The sequence below is a fragment of the Clarias gariepinus genome, chromosome 9 (assembly GCF_024256425.1).
Source record: "Clarias gariepinus isolate MV-2021 ecotype Netherlands chromosome 9, CGAR_prim_01v2, whole genome shotgun sequence".
In the NCBI taxonomy this organism is placed as follows: domain Eukaryota; kingdom Metazoa; phylum Chordata; class Actinopteri; order Siluriformes; family Clariidae; genus Clarias; species Clarias gariepinus.
Genome location: NC_071108.1, coordinates 31,664,306 through 31,684,354, shown reverse-complemented (window position 1 = coordinate 31,684,354; position 20,049 = coordinate 31,664,306). Strand labels below are relative to the sequence as shown.

The following is a 20,049-nucleotide window of genomic DNA, read 5'->3' as shown; positions in this document are numbered from 1 at the left end:
CACTAATGCACATGTGGAGCGAAGGCTGGCCTGTGTAGTCCGATCTCAAATCGTAGGTCAAAAATCGCTGGATTGCAATAGACTGAAATCAGAACATACAGTACATCGAGTGGCTGCAGACCAGTGAGGGCGCGCATGTTGACCCGTGACATCACCAAAAGTTCCTAAAGTGGTCACAGGAGCATCAGAACTGCAGCATGGAGCAATGGAAGAAGCTGGCCTGGTCTGATGAATGACGTTTTTTTTTACATCATGTGGGCGTGAGGGTGTGCGCCTATGCATTGCTCATGGTACCTAAGGAAGACATGGCACTGGAATGCGTTATAGGAGGAAGGCAAGCTGGTGAAGGCAGTGAGTGTGATGCTCTGGGCGATGTTCTATTGGGAAACATTGGAAACCCGCCATTCATGTGGACACTTTACCACCTACCTAAACAATTTCTTTTGTTCCTCGGTTCAAGAAAGGTTTGAGGAAAACGATGACGAATTTATCTCCAGATTTCTATCCATTTGAGCAAATGAGATGTGCTGGAAAAAACAAGCCCGATCCATGGAGACCCCACCTCACATCTTACAGGACATGACTTAATGGCCTCAACAGGTCAGTGCTGTTCTGATGGCAGAAGTGGGGACCTACACAATATCAGGTGGACGGTCATCATGTTATGGCTGAATATAAGATTTATATAAAGCATTAGGAGCAATATAAATAGCTCATACTTCCAGCCCACGAACAGACAAAACATTTCATCAGTTCAAAGAAGTCTGAGGCCCAAAAAAAACAACACCACATACAAAAAGACCAGGCACCACTGTGGCGTCGTGACGGCGGTTTGGCTCGGCGCCTTCTCAAAAAGCACTCTGTTCCCCCACGCAGTGCAGAGCATCCTCGACAAGAAGAACGTACACCACATTCTTCGTGGATGTTGATGACTAAGTGTCCTGAATTGTATATTTTCCTTCGTTCTTACACTTCTAACTTGCAGTGCTACCGCCACCACCATGCTTCACTGTACGGATGGTGTCTGCGTGTGTGTGTGTGTTTTTTTAAGGGCTTTTGGGTTTCAAGAGCTTATTCGATCTCTGGTGTGAATCTCTTCCCAGCTTTGGCTTCTGCATATAAGACTAAATGATTACTGTGTGTGTTTCTGTTGTACCAGGTGCTGACGGAGGACCGGCAGAGCGAGGCGATGTATCTAAGGATCAGTCCTCTTTTCCTCCAGGCTGAAAACAAGCACAAACTCTTCCAGGTTGTCTCGCAGTTCGTGTACGCCTGATGGAAGAACTTCGGGCATTTACAACGCTCGTTTTTTTGCTTTTCAAGTATTGTGAATTGTTTAACCGTTCAATTTTTTCATTTATAATCCATAAAAAAAAAAAAAATCTGATTTATTTTAAGTTAGGCAAATGTATTGTTCAAAAGGAGGCCAGAGTTTTTGGTCCTGTTTTTTCCGTTTTATATTTGTTTAATAAAATCGCATTGTTAGCTAGTTAACAAGTTCTTCTCGCGTTTCTGTTCGATGAAAATTGTTGCTTCGTTTGATCAGAGAACTGAATACAGGTTTTGTTCTGCACCCCTTTCTCGACCCAGATCTTGATCTTTTTCACTTTGATTTCTCTCACACGGTGATGTTAATAAAGAGTGACACAGCTCATGTGCCACTCCTGGCCCTTCACAATCAGCTCCTGATTAGAGGCTGGTGATGCCCTCCCTCCTGCTCCGTCTGGACACCGTGTCAATCCCATAACCCTGCTCTTTCACCCTTGTACACATCCACACACAGGCTCTTTTCAGACGCAGCATGGCGAGAGAGATGGTAATGGCAGGGCTGATTGCTGTAGTGCACGAGTAAGCTGAGTAAGATCTCCAGAGACACACACATACACGAGGCTGAACCACACAAGCTCCTTCTGCACGCTCACCAAGTGGGGCAATCAATAATGGAGAAAGATGTGCAGATGAAAAGAAGAAATGAGCGGAATACCAAAACAGGCAGGAAAGGTGAGATGGCTAAACACAGCATTTTTTTTTCATGTATTATAATAATAATAATAAATTCAGCTTTGAATGCAGACAGAACTGCAGTTTCAGTAAATGATAAAATCACAGACTCGGCACATTTACACTTCTCTCATTTCCCAAACTCGGGTCGGCTCACGGACGGAGCAGTTCCTGGGTTGTTTTCCCACCTTTTTAAAGAAACACAGGACGCTTTCAGGTTTTAGTGACTCAATCATATTTGAGAAATCATAAGTAGTTTCTCGGATATAAAAAACATTTTCGTGTTTTATAAGGTTTCAGATTTAACAGTAACAAAACAGGAACAATATACATTCTAAAGATATTCTCTTGTCTAATTAGACTTGCCATTGTTTTTATCCAAAAAAGTAGGCTTTTAAAATTAAGACCAACACAGAATGCAGACAAATCCAGAGAATAATTATCATCAGCAGAGCGCCATCTCCTGGAACATTACAGCACCTGCACTAATGGGAAATATCATTTCTATTGCTAGTGCACATGATTTTCAGAGACATTTAATCATTATCATAATCGGTTATTTTTGTTTTTTATCATAATCGTCACAATCTACGTAGCTCGGATCAAGTCGGTCGGCCGTGTTGGAGTCACACCACTTTGTTTCGGATGGACCCAATCTCCTCGACCTGACACTCCACGACGTCTCCTTTCTGTAACACAGAAACAAAAACAAATAAAGACATGACTGTATGATTTGCTCAAAATCACGATTACCCAGATTATTGTTTTTAATGAGAAAATCCAACATCTTTATTCCCACTGGGTGTTAAATCTGTTATCGTATCTGACGAACGCTGTTCTTTTAAGTGGTTACCTTAATTAAGTTATTTATATACATTTTTTTTTAAAAGCAACATCTAATCAAAAATTAATCTTTTGATTTAATGCACCACTGGAAGGGAAAAAAAACTTTTTAATGCTAGTCATGTAACAGTAATGTAATCATAATTAAAGCTGGTTTCATTATGTCGGTAATGAAATCATCAGCATTCGTTGCATTTTCACTTTGATTATAATTTAGTCGTGTTAAATAGTCATGATTTATTGTTGCACTGTTAAAGCACCTGATCAGTATTTGCATTTTGTAGATTTATTTAAAAACTGCGATTCCCAAATAAAAACTTTTTCAAGTGACTGATCAAGAATGTCCACTACTCCCTACGAAGGCTACACTACAGGCCGTACCATTGACAATCAAGATGAAATAATGATTATTTAATAAATCCCAGTCTCTCCCCATTATTCTATCGCCCCACCTCACCAGATACCCAGCTACCATGTGACCGTTAACTTTGTGAACTGCAGCTGAAGGTTTAAACTGACGGACATGCCAACAGATGGCAACTTTCCCCATGCACAAATGCACAAACTGTATATTTTACTAGTGACAAAAATACTCTACACACCATAGCTGGACTCTCTTTTATCTACTTTTCATTAAACTTCAAACTACAAAAGACCATCATGAACTTGAAACATTTCCAGAAAGTTTGAGAGATTTCCATCACTTTAGGTTTAGCACGACTCTATAAACAGCTGTCGTGGGCGTTTCCTCTTCGAGATGTGCTACGTAGGCTTTAGAGTGGATACTAGAAGAGCGAAATAGGAAGAGCCGTTCGTTTAGTCACATGCCCCGTCTGTGGGTGGAGCTGTGAGTCATCTGTGCAAGTGTGGTCCTCCGTCCTGCATGTGTTTTAGCTTTGGTGCACCGTAGGTTGACGCTGGTTCACAGTGTAAGCTTATCATCCGCCTTTTTTTTTTTAGTGTGTTGAACTCCAACACGACATCTAGTTCAGACCTCACTAACACAATCCCCTACGGAAAGCCTTCCCAGAATCGTGAACCTTATTGTTTTTATTAACAGCCCAGTGGGAACCCAAAGGAGTGTGTGGGTCAGGTGTCTACAAACCTTTGGCCATATAATAGTAGTGTAGATACATATGATTTATATTCAAGTTTTATATTCAAGTGTGAGGGTCTAAGCATACACGCTCTTAGAAACATCATATAGTGCTCAGGTAGCATCACTTTAATTATATTAATGTAACAAATGTATAGGGCTGTGCCTCGAGCGTGGTTTAAACCTGTCTATTTATCTGTCAGTTAAAATGAGTGACGCACAAGATTAAATCCCGAAGCATATTCCAACAATCTCACTCAACAAAATTATTACTCAGAGCCAGCAGATGTTCTCTCAGAGGAGACGCATGGTACCCTCAAACATGATCGTTTACGACACATCGTACGTCATTCCATCATTTAACCAACACCCTTACGCAGGGCAACTTTTTCAACTTTCTATAATTATACAACTGAGTACATGATCATAAGCACACCAGTGGCAGGGTGGTGGTGCTGTGACTTGACCTCATTTCCTCTCAATCCGTAGTCCAACAATTAAAACACCAACCTACCACGACCATATACACTACCCAAAATAAGTTAGGGATATTGTTAGAGACTTAGTGGATGTCATACATACGGTGTTAGTTTCACTTCAGACATTTTTGGGATAGGGAGGCAATTGTATTGGGGTGATAGACACACCTCATTTTGTGTTTTCCATGTAATGGTCTCATTGTGAACAGGTGTGCCTTATATTAGGGCCAATCTCAAAAGACAACCTTTTTCAATGTGGCATCAATTTCGACATTCTGCGGGTATAAAAAGCTGGTATTGTCAGTAAGTCATTTTAAGTTCTTCATTCAAACAGCCATGAACACACGATGTCACTTAACGGATGTGCAGCACCACCTGGCCATAGCGAGCCTTTGGGTCGGTGGAACTACTGGCAGAGTTTATGACAGATCCAGGAGTGGAGCCCCACGAGTGACAGACCGGAACGATGACCAGTACCTAAGGACCTACTGTATGCATTTAGACATCGTTATGCAACTGCCACACAGCTGCAGGCCCGTTTACAAGATGCGAGGGTACTAGGGTTTCCAGACAAACCATTCGCAACCGACTCCACCGCTTTGGCATGAATCCCAGACGACCGTTGCAGGTGCCTCCACTGACACCAAGACACCGCCGTGAACGTTTGCAGTGGGCACAAGACCATGTGACCTGGACAATGCAGCAGTGGTCTACCGTCCTGTTTGACAAAAGATTGTCGTCAGCGTTGCTGGAGAAGGCAAGATGAGCCATAGGCTGAGGTCAACATGGTCCCCAGGTTTTGCTTTGGTGGAGGAGGTGCAACAGTCTGGGTGAGCATCACCAGTCAGCACAAAACAGATTTGGTTATTGTACATGGCTCAGTCGCTGCACGTTCTTACCTCAGAGACATCATAGAACCCATGATCATCCCCCAATTCCACCAGAACACCCCCAACTTTCTGTTGACCTGACCTGACCTGGCAGAACTGGGTGTAGCACTTGTGGAAGAGTGGAACGCATTGCCTCAGAACAACATCATGAGGCTAGTGAGGAGCATGAGACATCGCTGTCAAGCTGCAGCAAATGGTGGAAATACCCGCTACTGACATTGTCAATTTTTGTTATTCGGGGCTATTTCTGTTGTTTAAATTTTGGGGGTAATAAATATTAAACTAATGAAAAAGGTGTTTCTTCTCATATATTATTAGTAATATCAAAAGGAAATTTTACCCATTTTATTTAAATTCAGAGAAAATAGGAAAGGCACTTATGTAAATAACAATATCCCTAACTTATTGTGAGTAGCATAAATAAAAAAACTAACTAAAACTGGATTTACGTTGTACAGTGTCTGGCCTGTGGAAATAATTAATTGGTCATGAGTTAAGTCTTATTAGAACCATAAACTAATCAAATCCTGTACTTAAGTAAAAGTAAACATTCCCAGCCACCGAGTGACGCAGTGGTAAAGTGCTCGCCCTATCATCCGGAGATCGTGAGTTAGATTCCCAGGTGATGCCGTAACCTCTCACAGCCGGAGGCCCAGAGAGAGCTGATTGACCGAGCTCTCTCAGAAGGATGGGATGAGGGGTACTTAGTGCTCCCACATTTATCACGGCACTACAGCCAATCAGGGTGCGTGAGCGTGCAGTTCGAAAAGATACGGTCGGCTGGCGTCACGTGGTTCGAAGGAAACATATGATAGTCTTCGGCCCCCTTTACTGAGTGGTAGTAGTAGTCTTAATGTGGAGATCCAGAGATGCTAGTGACTGGGAGGAATTGGACACAACTGAATTAGGGAGAAAATCAGGAAAAAATCTAAAAAATAGTGTAAAAAAAAAAAAAAAAAGTTAACATTCTCCAGAGCAAATATTACTCAAGTTGAAGTAGATGTCCTGCAATTACTTGTGTACCAGAGTAAAGTACAGAAATATTTAAATGCTCAACTATCAAAAGTTAAGTACAGGTTTTATATTAGCTCACAATATCACTCACCTTCTTCACGATTGTGAACATATTTATTAACTCAAGGTTTGACTTAAACTGTCACTTATTTGTCTGCGAGCTGTGCGTGATGCCTGAACTTCTATTTTTATTACAGTACATTTTTATATACTGTACATACTGTATTAGATTGTGCACTTTTTCCCCCCCAAACTATTGCAGCTGCTTTTTATTGGGTGCACTGGTGGCTCATTGGTAGGTGTCTCGCCTGCCATGTGGAAGGCCCAGGTTTGATTCCCAGCCATTGGCCAAACCACAGTGCCGGTCCCAAGCCCGGATAAAATGGGAGGGTTGCGTTAGGAACGGCATCTGGTGTAAAACCTGTGCCAAGCTTGTGTGTAAGAATCGGATGGTCTGCTGTGGCGACGGCTTGCCGGGAGCAGCCAAAAGACCATCATCATCATCATTGGAGCTACTTTTCATTAACACTTGTGGCGTTTTAAGTGCTAGTTAAAATAAAAACAGAAAATAAAACAGGCTAATTGAAGACATTCTTCCATCCGTTCAAAATCCAACCAAAATCATTTGTGCTTTTGTGTAAATTACATTCCTAATAACTTTGCGATTAATGTCAAAGTCATTTTGCAACAAGAAAATATCCAGCGCAAATGAAACATGCTACGTGGCAGCTGGCTGCCACTCAAGCGAGAGCGTGCCAAGTCTCGGCGGTGCTGAACAACAGCCAATGTTAACGGCATCTAATTGGGGGGAAATTAGTAGCGTGATGAAGGTTTCAATTTAATCACAGTGGAGAAACAGAAGCTTCTGTTCTCCCTTCAGGCGAACAGGCAAAAAAAAAAAAAAGTTATTGTACCCATGCCCTCTATGTATCACCATAACCAGATCATTTTAGTCTTTTCCTATAGAGCAGGGGTCATCAACTATATTTGTCAGAGGGCCAGAGTTTTACCAAACAGTCTCCTTGGGGGCTGAACCTCCAAGAAGAAAATCAAATAAAAATCTAATTTTGGCTTAAATTTATGTTTAATGTTTATACTTTTTCCATTTCATTACAAAACTCAAGCATTTGATTCAGGCTCCCATCACCTATACCACAGTCAACCACTAGGAGTGATGGATATTTTGCATCAATTCTGTTAGGCCAAGTCAACTTTTTTATAGAGCACTTAAAAAACAAACACGGAGGAAGTGACAGGAAAAGGTCTCTTAACAGAGGTAAAATGGCACTCTTAAAGACCATGAAACGCAAAAATGATGGAGAAAACGGGTCCTTCAACGATGACTGGACTGAAAAGTACGCATTTATCATGCCAACCTTCCGAAATGCATCACCACTATGCCTAATTTGCAGCGAAACTGTTGCTGTTGCAAAAGAGTACAATTTGCGCCGTCACCACAACACACAACATTCTAATTTCAAGGTTTCATATCCTGAGCAGTCAGAGGCCCGTCAGAGAAAAATCGCCACATTGAAATCTGCCTACTCCCGTGCAAGTGGCATTATTACTCGAACTTTAACTGATCAAGAGAGAGTGACGTGTGCATCCCTGCAGGCCGTTTGGGTGCTTTGCAGACATAACCGGCCTTTCGCGGAAAGTAAGGTTTTAAAGGAGTGCATGATCACCGTTCTGAAGGAACTTGCCCCCGACAAATCAATAGACAGAATTATTGCATCTGTCAAACAAGTACCTCTATCTGCCTCAACTAATGCATGTCGTGTGCACGTTTTGGCAGAGCAAGTGCAGGAGCTGTCATTGACGGGGTTAAGGAAGCCAAATACTTTTCGCTAGCTATTGATAGTCCACTGACAACACAGATCTCAGTTGTGCATTTTTGTCAGATACTTTGATGGCAAAGATTTCAGAGAAGAGCTGCTGGCATTGCTTCCGCTGGAGGACAACACCACTGCTGACATCATCTTTGGAAAACTGGAGGATTTTTTTAAAAGCCATGGATTGCCCCTGGATAAAATCAACCTGACAGTGACAGATGGTGCACCTGCCATGATTGGAAAAAACAAGGGTCTGGTGAGCAGAATAAAGACTGTCGCTCCTAAAACTAACACACTCCACTGTATCATCCATCAGAGCGTGCTGTGCGCAAAGCTAAGTGGGGAGCTCAAAGAGGTGATGGAGAAAACGATGAAAATTATTAACCACATCAGAGGAACTTCAAGCACGCAGCACCGCCTGTTCCGCAAATTTGTGCTTGAATCCCAGGCTTCTCATGATGACCTGTTACTCCACAATGACGTGCGCTGGCTTAGTAAGGGCAAAGCACTGGAGCGCTTTGTAGAACTCCGTGCGCAAGTAGTGGATTTTTTAAAACAAAGTAAATCCAAAGCGGCAGCTGACCATCTTCGCATTATGCAAGACACATTATACGTGTGCAACGTTGCGTTTTTAACAGACATCTTCTCCCATTTGAATACACTTAATCTCCAGCTGCAAGGAAAAGGAAAATCAGTGGTGGATTTGGTGGAAAAACTTGACGCCTTTGGGAACAAACTCGATCTGTTCCACGCAGATTTGTCGTCAAGGAGGCTGCTGCACTTTAACACACTGAAGACGGTAGGAGAAGGCAACGTAACAGACAAGATGAAGACATTTATCACACAATTAAAAGACAACTTTTCTGCTAGATTCAATGACATTTTCATTTCCAGGGATGTCATTGGATTTGTGCGTGACCAATTCACCATCAGCCCAAGCGGAGAATTTTCCACAAACGCGGTGAAAATGCTGCCATTAGACGAGGCGGCCATTCAAAGCCAGCTGGCTGAAATTCAGGCCGCAGGCGACATGAAGGCGGCTCACCGTTGTGCTGAAAGCCTGAGCTCATTTTGGGTATCTTGTCCCGAGACCTATGACACATTGAAAATGCTGGCTATGTATGTGCTCACCATGTTTGGTTCAACCTACACCTGTGAGGCTGCATTCTCCAAGATGAACTCGATAATAACACACGAGAGGAACCGACTGTCAACCCAGTCTTTGGAGGACTGTTTGCGCATAAGTCTGACAGCGGCCAAGCCTGATGTGAAAAAGTTGGTGTCAGAGGGGAAATGTAACTTTAGCCATTGATTAAGCACTGTGAGTAGCCAGTTTCAGCATTGTGAGTTGAATTCAAGCCCACCTAAAGTTTAATTTGATGTGCGAACATTATTTGTGACCTGTTTTGTTCTGGTACCAGGTTATTTATTTACCATGCTATTTTAAGTTGTGCCAGATTGTTGTTGAGACTGAGAAATAATTTTTTTAAAATTGTTTTTAATCAATAAATCAATCTTTTTTTTTGTTTTTGTTTTTTTTAAACCCATTTGAAACAATAAATGCTTAACGCTAGTCTGTCTGAGTCTGTCCTCATTTCGGAGTGTAGCCTAAATATGGTCATTAATGGTGGTTATTTTGACAAAAGACTCAGTTGTTATTTTTAGTTGCTTTAATAGTGTGGACCACTATTTTCTTTTTGATCCTCACAATTTTGGAATCCAGTCGCGGGCCGGATTGAACGGCTCAGCGGGCCGGATTCAGCCCGCGGGCCGTCAGTTGATGATCAGTGCTATAGAGTATTCTAATAAAATAATGGAAATGGAAAATGGAGAACACGCCTATGCAGTGTAAGAAGTCGAACTCACCTTCAGAAAAACAGGAGGCTTTCTGAACACGCCCACTCCTGGAGGCGTGCCTGTTAGAAACACGTCGCCCGGGAAGAGAGTCACAAACCTGCATTCAAGACAAACACAAAGAGCTGAACAAAAAGACACAAGGAATCCATCAACAATAAGACAACGTCTCGGTGCTCAGTGCTTGCAGATCAGAATTGCTCACGTGTGCAACAGGTCACTTCACTACTGAATGCCTGGACACACCTAGTCTGAATATTGGTGTTAAAAAATCTTCATCAGCATGCTGAATACTCACTGCGAGACCCACGCCACCAGCTTCTCCGTCTTAAAGATCAGCTGACTGGTGTTGCTCTCCTGGACCACATCACCGTTAACCAGGCAACGGATCCCCAAACTGTGGAAGTCTGTTATAAAAATTCAAAAAAAAAAAAAAAAAAAACAGAAAAAAGCAGCACATCAAAGCTGACTCACATTCGCTTGTTTTTCACTTTCACACCATTTTTTAGTTACGATTACCTCACCTACCCTTCAGCGTTCCTGTGGTAACAAGGGCAGGCCCTAGTGGACAGAAAGTGTCAAAGGTTTTTCCCAGAAGCCACTGTTTGCCGTTCTGCTTCGTCAGCCAGTCACGAGCGCTGACGTCATTGGCTACGGTGAAGCCAGCAACGTGACTGAGAGCTTCTTTCTCCTAAGAAGGACAGATTCTAATTTAGTGTGATTTGCTTCTCACATCAAACGTAGCCAAGATAAGGTTAAGATGAAGGTTTGTTTTTGGGTTGTTGTTTTTTTGGGCTGGAGCTGACAGACTAATGTAGATAACAAATATTTAGTCTGTCTCAGCTTATTTTATTCAGTTCTTCAGACTCTGTGCTACTCGGTCTAATATCTGAAGATTTATGTTCAACAGTTCGCCAAACATGTCAGTCAGTGTCAATCAGTGCAATCAATCGGTGAATTCCATCCATCCATCTGTCTATTATCTATACTGCTAATCCTGGATGTGACACATTGCAGGCCAAAATGGCACACACTTGCACACTACAGGCAATTTGGAAACGCCAGTTAGCCTAATTCACGGGTATTTGGACGGTAGGACGAAAACCGGAGTACCCAGTAGAAACCCACCAAGCACAGGAAGAAAACATGAAAATTCCACACACACCGAATGGAAGCAAGATTCGAACCCTCCAAGTGGGAGGAGACAGGGACACCACCGTGCCACCCATTTTTAAGATGAGTAAAAAATAAGTTGATTTCTCACTAAGCCAGAGACTCAGCCTTAAAGATTGAGGACTGAAAGACATACAGTATGTTTTAGTAAGAAATCAGAAGATAATTTTCTGATTATTATTTTCTACAGTATAATTGGACATGCTGTTTACAGTCATTAAAGTACATGCTTTGACTTGCCTTTATGTGTTTTCCTTTTTTTCCAATCACAAATGCAAGCTCCACTTCCCAGTCCACCTCCTGAAAAAGAGAGAAAAAAAAAGGAAAGAAGTTGGTAATGTGTCATTCGGTAAAGCTTTCTGTTCCAGATAAAGAAAGGTAAAGATTAAGCGAAAATATTTTACAAATGTAGCCCTGATGTAAAAAACTCAACTGGTAAAAACCGGAAATGAGTGTAGAGTTAATCAGACTACTAACTTATCAAAAATTCTGAAACGCTGGCCTTCCTGGAAATCCTTTAATGGAAACAACAGCCTTGTTCGATCACCGAAGGCATTCTGTTTTTGCAAGATCACTTGTATGTTAGTGAGTTGGTGCCACATCCCCTGTACAGTCCTGACCTCAGTCAAAACTATTTTCACATGTTTGGGCCATTAAAGGAGTTCCTGGAAGGGGCAAAGTTTTATACATGAAGCAGGCATGATGATGATGTCTCTGGCGTACTGATTAAACTTTCTACCTAATATAGAGAAATAACAATCTCATAAGTTATTCTCTAGAATCCAATATAACACTGAACTCATTTTAAAATTAATTTTATAAAAACAATGTCAAAGTTAAATGGGGTGTTTTTGAAGTGTGTGTTATGACTTTGTTTGCAGAATGCTTCTGTTATTTTCTTAATAGCCACATCATCATTGTGATGTTGAGAGGTGAGGTGGGAAGAGTGCATGCTACACTTCTGGATAAAATATTTCTGCAATTGAATTGGTTGTCTTACACAATCTCAATCAAATAGCACCTCAGATATATACAGTCGTGGCCAAAAGTTTTGAGAATGACACAAATATTAGTTTTCACAAAGTTTGCTGCTAAACTGCTTTTAGATCTTTGTTTCAGTTGTTTCTGTGATGTACTGAAGTATAATTACAAGCACTTCATAAATTTCAAATGCTTTTATCGACAATTACATGACATTTAAGGAAAGAGTCAGTACTTGCAATGTTGGGCCTTCTTTTTCAGGACCTCTGCAATTCAACTGGGCATGCTCTCAATCAACTCCTGGGCCAAATCCTGATTGACAACCCATTCTTTCATAATCACTTCTTGGAGTTTGTCAGAATTAGTGGGTTTTTGTTTTTCCACCCGCCTCTTGAGGACTGACCACAAGTTCTCAATGGGATTAAGATCTGGGGAGTTTCCAGGCCATGGACCCAAAATTTTAACGTTTTGGTCCCCGAGCCACTTAGTTATCCCTTTTGCCTTATGGCACGGTGCTTCATCATGCTGGAAAATGCATTGTTCTTCACCAAACTGTTGTTGGATTGTTGGAAGAAGTTGGTTAAAGCTGTTGAAGGGTGTTTTGGTACCATTCTTTATTCATGGCTGTGTTTTTGGGCAAAATTTTAATTGAGTCACTTAGATGAGAAGCAACACCACACATGAATGGTCTCAGGATGCTTTACTGTTGGCATGACGCAGGACTGATGGTAGCGCTTACCTTTTCTTCTCTAGACAAGACTTTTTCAGATGCCCTAAACAAACGGAAAGAGGCTTCATTGGAGAATATGACTTTGCCCCAGTCCTCAGCAGTCCATTCACCATACTTTCTGCAGAAGATCAATCTGTCCCGGATGTTTTTTTTGTAGAGTAGTGGCTTCTTTGCTGCCCTTCTTGACACCAGGCCATTTTCCAAAAGTCTTCGCCTCACTGTGCGTGTAGATGTGCTCACACCTGCCTTCCTGAGCAAGCTCTGCACTGGTGGCACTCCGATCCCGCAGCTGAATCCTCGTTAGGAGACGAGCCTGGCGCCTGTCTGCTGGACTTTCTTGGACACCCTAAAGCCTTTTTAACAAGAATTTAACCTCTTTCCTTGAAGTTCTTGATGATCCTATAAATTGTTGATTTAGGTGCAATCTTAATCGCCACAATATCCTTGCCTGTGAAACTGTTTTTATGCAACGCAATGATGGCTGCACGCGTTTCTTTGCAGGTCACCATGGTTACCAATGGAAGAACAATGATTTCAAGCATCACCTTCCTTTTAACATGTTAAGTCCGCTATTCTAACCCAATCAGCCTGACATAATGATCTCCATCCTTGTGCTCGTCAACATTCTCACCTCAGTTAATAAGACGATTACTGAAATGATCTCAGCAGGTCCTTCAATGACAGCAATGAAATGCAGTGGAAAGGTTTTTTTGGGATTATGTTAATTTTCATGGCAAAGAAGGACTTTGCAATTCATCTGATCACTCTTTATAACATTCTGGAGTATATGCAAATTGCTATTATAAAAACTTAAGCAGCAACTTTTCCAATTTTCAATATTTATGTAATTCTCAAAACTTTTGGCCACGACTGTATGTATGTATATATGTGTATATATATATATATATATATATATATATATATATATATATATATTCTCTAGTGGAATTTGGTGTTCCACAGGGTTCGGTTTTAGGGCCACGGCTTTTTTCCCTTTACATGCTTCCTTTGGGCACCATAATCTGTAAGCATGGTTATATTTCATTGTTATGCTGACGACACACAGTTATATGTCTTAGCAAAACCAGATGAGAAAAAACAGCTTGCTAAAGTTGAGCAATGCATAAAGGATATAAGAGACTGGATGCTAATTAAATTCATTCTGCCTAATCCTGATAAAACAGAAGTTCTAGTCATAGGACCGCATGGAGCTAGAAGCAAGATTTTAGATCACACTGTAACTTTAGATGGCCTTTCTGTTCCAGCTTTCTATTGTAATGCCTTACTGTCTGGTTGTTCAACTAAGTGAATGAACAAGCTTCATTGAATGCAGCAGCAAGAGATTCCACTCAAACCAAAAGATACGAGCACATCAGCCCTATCTTATCTTCACTGGCTCCCTGTGAAATTCCGCATTGATTTTAAAATACTACTTTCTGACTACGTGTCTGAGTAAACTCCTAGTGTCTAACGATCCGCCACGCCTACTTCGATCAAAGGATGCAGGCTGCTTGTCAGTATCGCGTATTATTAAAATAACAGCAGGGGGCAGAGCTTTTTCTTACAAAGCCCCAAAGTTATGGAATAGCCTTCCAAATAGTGTTCGGGACTCAGTCTCAGTGTTTAAGTCTAGGCTAAAAATCTATTTATTTAGCCAAGCATTTTTGTAAATAGATTTGCCTTAGGTAAAGGAGCAGATCTTGGGGACTCATGGACGTAAAGTATTATGGTGAACTGGTATGTTTAGATGCTGTCTTCCCCACTCTCATTGATCACAGGTTTGTTGGCGGTGAGGTGGTTGGTCGCTTTACATCTCAGGGAGCCCTCATGTCTGCATTCCTTCTGGCTCTTCTGTTTAGTTATGCTGTTATAGTTAGTCCTGCCGGAGTCCCTGCTTGCACTCTACACTAAATATACATTTGCATTATACATTATGTAACTGTGACCATACCTAACTCTTTTGCTTACTCCTGTCCTGTTCTCTCTCCCCCTCTCTCTCTCTTTCCCTCTCTTTGTCGAGCTACACATGACGTTCCTAAGCTGTCAGCAGTACAGACTCCCTCTGCCCTCTGGACCTGTCTGACTCTTGGTGCCCCAATTCTGGTTGGAGATCTCGTCACATTAATGCCCCGTGTGTCTCTTTGGGATGTGTCAGGTGTCTGGGGACAGTTTCACTCTACCAGGAAGACGGTTCTGGCCTCGACTGATGTTTCTCTGAGGACTTGACTTGGCTGCAGTCGCTCGATAGTTTAGGACTGGAATTTTCTACAAGTCTGCCTGAGCCTCCAATAACTACCTGGACTCAGGCCTGGACTGACCATAGGGCATACCGGGCAATGCCCGGTGGGCCGACGCACATTTTTAATATATATATATTTTTTAATGTTTATTAGGCCAATTTATTTATTACCGCAACGGTAGAGTATCTGAGACACAAAATGCAGCCTATTGGTTGACTGTCTTAAAGGACATTGAGCTAGTCCAATGAAATCTCAGGCCACGCCCTGCCTCCCTCCTGGCCCGGCCTCATCTCCCCTTGACAAAATCTGCTATTTAGAGTTCGACCGGAGTTTGAGATGAGTCCGTCTATAACAATGAATAAACCAGAAAAAGCGAAAAGAGCAAGGAGGGTTCAGAGAAGCTGCGGGAGAAAAAAATGCAAAAGCCAAAAGTGGAAGCAGCAAAATGTGCAAAAATCACAGAAATGTTTGCCACCACCACACGTTCAATTGCAGCTGCTAGTGTAGGGCCATCAACATCTAGCAACAGTGCAGAGGCAGTCCAGAGTGCTCAGGCTGCCGGAGCGACACAAGGGAGTGTAGAACAGAGTAACGTCAACGTTAGTTACACAGATGAGTGAAGGGAGGGACATTTACTATATGTAGGGAAGACAGAGGGCTTTTTTGTGGTCTGTGTGTGTGTGTGTGTGTGTGTGTGTGTCACTTGTGCTTTTGAGTGTTTGTCGACAACCTGCACCATTAGCCTACCTAGCTGCTACTCACAAATGAACCGTCTGCCAATTAGGTACATTGCCATCCACATCAAATTAACGAGTGCTCTTACGTCCGTCACGATTGATTGGAACTGTTGTCAGTCTTCACGCAGTACAACAAATAAACCCCCAGAGCTATATAAATTACATGGCTGACTATCGGATTTCTAGGTAGACACACGTAAGCCTACACATACGCAGAATGATGACAGCCCATGGAATTAACAATGAAAATGTTAAGTGTAGCCTACATCTTCACTAAATAGTAAGCTATCTGGAGGATCTGTAGACTAACACTGTGCTAATGCTCAAATTATTGCAGTCAAACTTAAAAACATTTAATAGTAGACTATGAGTTTTGTGTAGAACTTCATCCTTGCTAGGTTGGAGGTCACTCGTGTGTGTGTGTGTGTGTGAGAGAGAGAGAGAGAGAGAATTGCTAATAAAAGACAGTATAATAACAATAATAATAAGAATATTTTTTTACCAAAGTTATTTGCTTTCATGCAAGTTACTGTGGTTTAATGTTTGAAACAAAACAGTGAGCACATATATCCTTTGATGTGTCATATGCCTCAGCATATTGTTCATCATGGTGGGCCGCTATGGCCAAAAATACCAGGGCCGTTTTTTGGTCCTAGTCCAGCGCTGCCTGGACTCCATATTAACATCAACTGTTATACTGAACTGCCTGCCACCCTACACACAGTATGAATGCAGATCGATTCCTGCTCTCTGTTTCACCCAAATGAGGATGGGTTCCCTGTTGAGTCTGGTTCCTTTAAAGGTTTCTTCCTATTGCCATCTTAGGGAGTTTTCCCTTGCCCATGTCGCCCTCGCCTTGCTCAGGGACTATTTGACCATTTTGATTCATACACATTCACATTCCATACAAACTTAAATAATTCTTTCGATTGTGTTAAGCTGCTTGGCGACAAAGACAATTGTTAAATAAAATTGAATTGAATTGAATTGAATTGAATATATCTCAGATATTCCCACACTTACCAAATGTCCAACTTAACAGACTAAATTATCCGCATTGGACATTTGTCAGATTTTAGTTTATCGTTTGTCCAAATTGAGGCTAGCTCTGTGTGAGCTGCTGGTTGTGACCTGGCTCTCGTCTGGCAGGTGGATGTCGTCGTAGGGACCCGTGATGGAGGAGGGGAACTTGCTGAAGATGATGGGCTCGGTAGGGATTGGGGCGTTCTGCTCCAGGCAGTGGTCTCTGTAGTTCATACCCACACACACCACCTTGTCCGGGCCGGTGACCGGAGACAGGAGCTGGATATCGGAGTGCGGGAGCACACACTTGCCACTGGACACGGCTCTGAAACGGAGAAATGGCTACCGAGTTAGGGTGACGCTATTAGCAATCTGAATGCAAAATTCTTTTACATTTGTATCATAGCATATGAAATTAAACTGAATTAAACAAAAATAAATGTTTTATTATTATTATTATTCATATTATTATTCCACAGAACTGGATTTCACACTAAGGGGTTGATGTAAGAACATCAGTAAGGGACAATACCCCGAGCCTGGACAATACCCCGAGCCTGGACACACTTGTGTAAGTGAGTGTATGTCTTACAGTATGTCTTATACGGAATTACAATTGATTGTTAAATTCAGATAAATGAAACAGAAAATAACAGCTATAATTAATAAGGGTTTAAAAGCTAAAGTCCTTAATATAAACAAAAAAGCTGCAGTTATAATGTGACTTTAAGAGAAGTCTAATGACTTTAATCACAAGCAGATTTAATACTTTGCTGTAAAAAAGCTTAAAACGATCACCTATTCGTCAATAAATTTTGAATTTCACACAAGTAACCAATTCTTATGAGCAAATAGCTCCACCTAGTGGCTCACTGTTTTAAAAGCACGATTTTCACCAACGTCAATAGTCAAGAACTGATATTTATTACTAAAGGTAAAGTTTAACATTTAGTATTGATCTTTATATAAAATGTCAATGCTGTAATTATGTCTTTAATGATCTGTTTATTTATGGTTTATCTATAGTTTACATTTAATCAGCATTTTAATCTCATGCCCTGAATTCTTACTCCTAACTTGTTTCAAACCGCGTACGAACACGACCATGATATCTGCCCCACCTCTGAGCACACTCAATACCCTTCTCTCCCAGTTCCAAGAACTCCCTCATGGTGGACGGCACGGACTGATCAAACGCCTTCAGGTCGACCACGCCGCTGTCTCTCTCCACACCGACCCTCACGCCTCCCTCGGCTCCCCTTCTGCAAAACTGGACCAGGCGCATGCTGGCTGAGGTGAGGGTGCGTGTGCCTGAGAACACATGACTGAGTCTCCTCAAACTGCGCCACGAACCACACACCAGTCTCATCTACTCAAACACACACACACACACACACACACACACATGAAGAAACAGAGAAAGACAAGAAGACATCAGGGTCAGAAATGAGAGAAAAATAATATAAAAAATAATAAATAATGACGATTTGAGTTTTGGGAACTGGATAAACCATGTGATGAATGATTAAATCCTGACACTAGTGTTGCATCAGAAAATGCAAGTCTACAAGCCAATCTTATTCCAGGGTGCAAATTACACATTTTTAATCAACACGTTTGTAGAATCAAAAAAATGTTTATCTATCCATAAAACTCACATCAAACTGTTTCACTTAATTGCCAAATTAACCTGTCGTTCAGGCTGTAATTTAAATCACACTTTTATATTAAAGATGTATCCGAAGGGTGTTCAAGTCAAACCGGGACTCTTGATGAAATTTCTAGTGAGGTGTAAAACTGGTTGACATCAAACACAGTGCGATTATGAGACTCTTAGTCACAGTAAAACATTTGAACGGTGCAAACATTTTTAAAAGGCCTTATGTACACCTGATCCTTGAAAATCAACGGATACCTTGTAAACAACTTGCTCAAGAGTCGCATCTGTTGCAATAATCTGCAATTATTCACCAACGGCACTTAAACATTACAGAAACTTGGCTGGGAGTTATCGCCACGTCCCCCGTACAGTCCTGACCTCACTCCAAGTCATTTCCACATGTTTGCGCCTTTAAAGGCGTTCCTGACAGTGGGTCTGATTAAAGAAACCTTCCAAGCACTAGTTAAACACTGGGATAAGTGCATTAGTGTAGCAGGAATAAAGGGAGTTTTTACGTTCATAGCTGCACAAACTTTCAACAGCACAAAATGTGAAGTTTAGTTACCTGCATACAGCATAAACTTTTACAGAGTATGTCTAAGTCATATTTCCTTTTTTTTCCCATATTGTAACAGTCCCAAGAAAGCATTCTGTATCTTATTGCATCTTTATTTTCTTTAAAAATTTACTGTATAATTTTTTTATACAGTAAATGTCAATTGAGAAAAATTTTAATGTTAATTGAGAAAAATCTACAGTAATGTTTGTATCTAAGTTTTTGTGTAATTAATTAGAAGAAAGAGAAAACAACAAGCAGGTGCAGGATGACTGTTTGCAGCAGTTATAATTTATCTAAGGTTACCTTAAAAATACATTTATATAATAATAAATATTCAGCGTTGCCAAATCTTCCCTGGTACAGGAGGAGCAAATAACTGAGTGCTGTTACTGCAGAATAATGTCCTTAAAGGCACAGACAACAGTAAATCCGCTTTAATCACACATTTATGTTGATTATTTTCCTTAAAAACACACAACAGCATTAAGTCTCTTACTCCATGCACACTGAAGCAGCGCGTGCCCTACCTGACTCAGCAGTATCAGCAGTGAGACTGGAGAATTAATCAGCTCGGAGTTTTCAGGGTGTTAAAGACATTTATGTGCAGACGACTCCGAATCTGGGAACTTTGTACCTTTATAATCTCTCTCTCTCTCTCTCTGGTTCAAAGCAAATAAACCTGCTGAACGTTAACCGCCACTTCCGGGTTTCCTTCCTGTAGTTCGAATGTTTAAACTATACATCCTTCAACCTTATAAACTCACCATATTATTACATGTTCAATTGTCCTGAATTATTATTAACTCTTTTTCAATATTTTCACAAAAAAATATTTTGTTCCGTTCTGAATTTTGTTTATTTCTCAAACATACAGGAATTTTATAAAACTACAACTCCCATAATGCAAGTGAATCATGTGACCACTCAGGAAGTCTTT

At 41.3% G+C, this 20,049-nt stretch overlaps 2 protein-coding genes across 7 annotated transcripts in view; one reads left to right on the top strand and one right to left on the bottom strand.

Annotated features, from left to right (window-relative positions):
- Positions 1 to 2,176, top strand: part of gpat2 (glycerol-3-phosphate acyltransferase 2, mitochondrial) — a 217,079-nt gene extending 214,903 nt beyond the window's left edge. For all 6 annotated transcript variants that reach the window (XM_053503537.1, XM_053503533.1, XM_053503534.1 and 3 more), the window contains one exon: positions 1,160 to 2,176. In XM_053503537.1, the coding sequence (XP_053359512.1) occupies positions 1,160 to 1,276 (117 nt within the window). In that variant the 3' untranslated portion in view covers positions 1,277 to 2,176. The remainder of the gene's footprint in view (positions 1 to 1,159) is intronic.
- A 49-nt stretch (positions 2,177 to 2,225) lies between these two features.
- LOC128529919 (fumarylacetoacetate hydrolase domain-containing protein 2-like) lies at positions 2,226 to 19,792 on the bottom strand. The gene is made up of 8 exons (XM_053503539.1): positions 19,640 to 19,792; positions 18,015 to 18,262; positions 17,002 to 17,218; positions 11,423 to 11,482; positions 10,538 to 10,700; positions 10,308 to 10,416; positions 10,022 to 10,109; positions 2,226 to 2,690 (listed from the first exon to the last, which is right to left on the bottom strand). Exons 2-8 carry the CDS (start codon positions 18,260 to 18,262, stop codon positions 2,628 to 2,630), a joined length of 948 nt encoding a protein of 315 aa, XP_053359514.1. The 5' UTR covers positions 19,640 to 19,792; the 3' UTR covers positions 2,226 to 2,627.
- Between the last annotated feature and the right edge of the window lie 257 nt (positions 19,793 to 20,049).

Coding starts and splice junctions, on each gene's coding strand:
- LOC128529919 (XM_053503539.1), bottom strand. CDS start 18,262: ATGAGACTGGTGTGTGGTTCGTGGCGCAGTTTGAGGAGACTCAGTCAT. Junction 11,483..17,001: donor ACCTGCCAGACGAGAGCCAG/GTCACAACCAGC, acceptor TCTCTTTTTCAG/GAGGTGGACTGGGAAGTGGA. Junction 2,691..10,021: donor AGCCTCCTGTTTTTCTGAAG/GTGAGTTCGACT, acceptor TCTGTGTTACAG/AAAGGAGACGTCGTGGAGTG.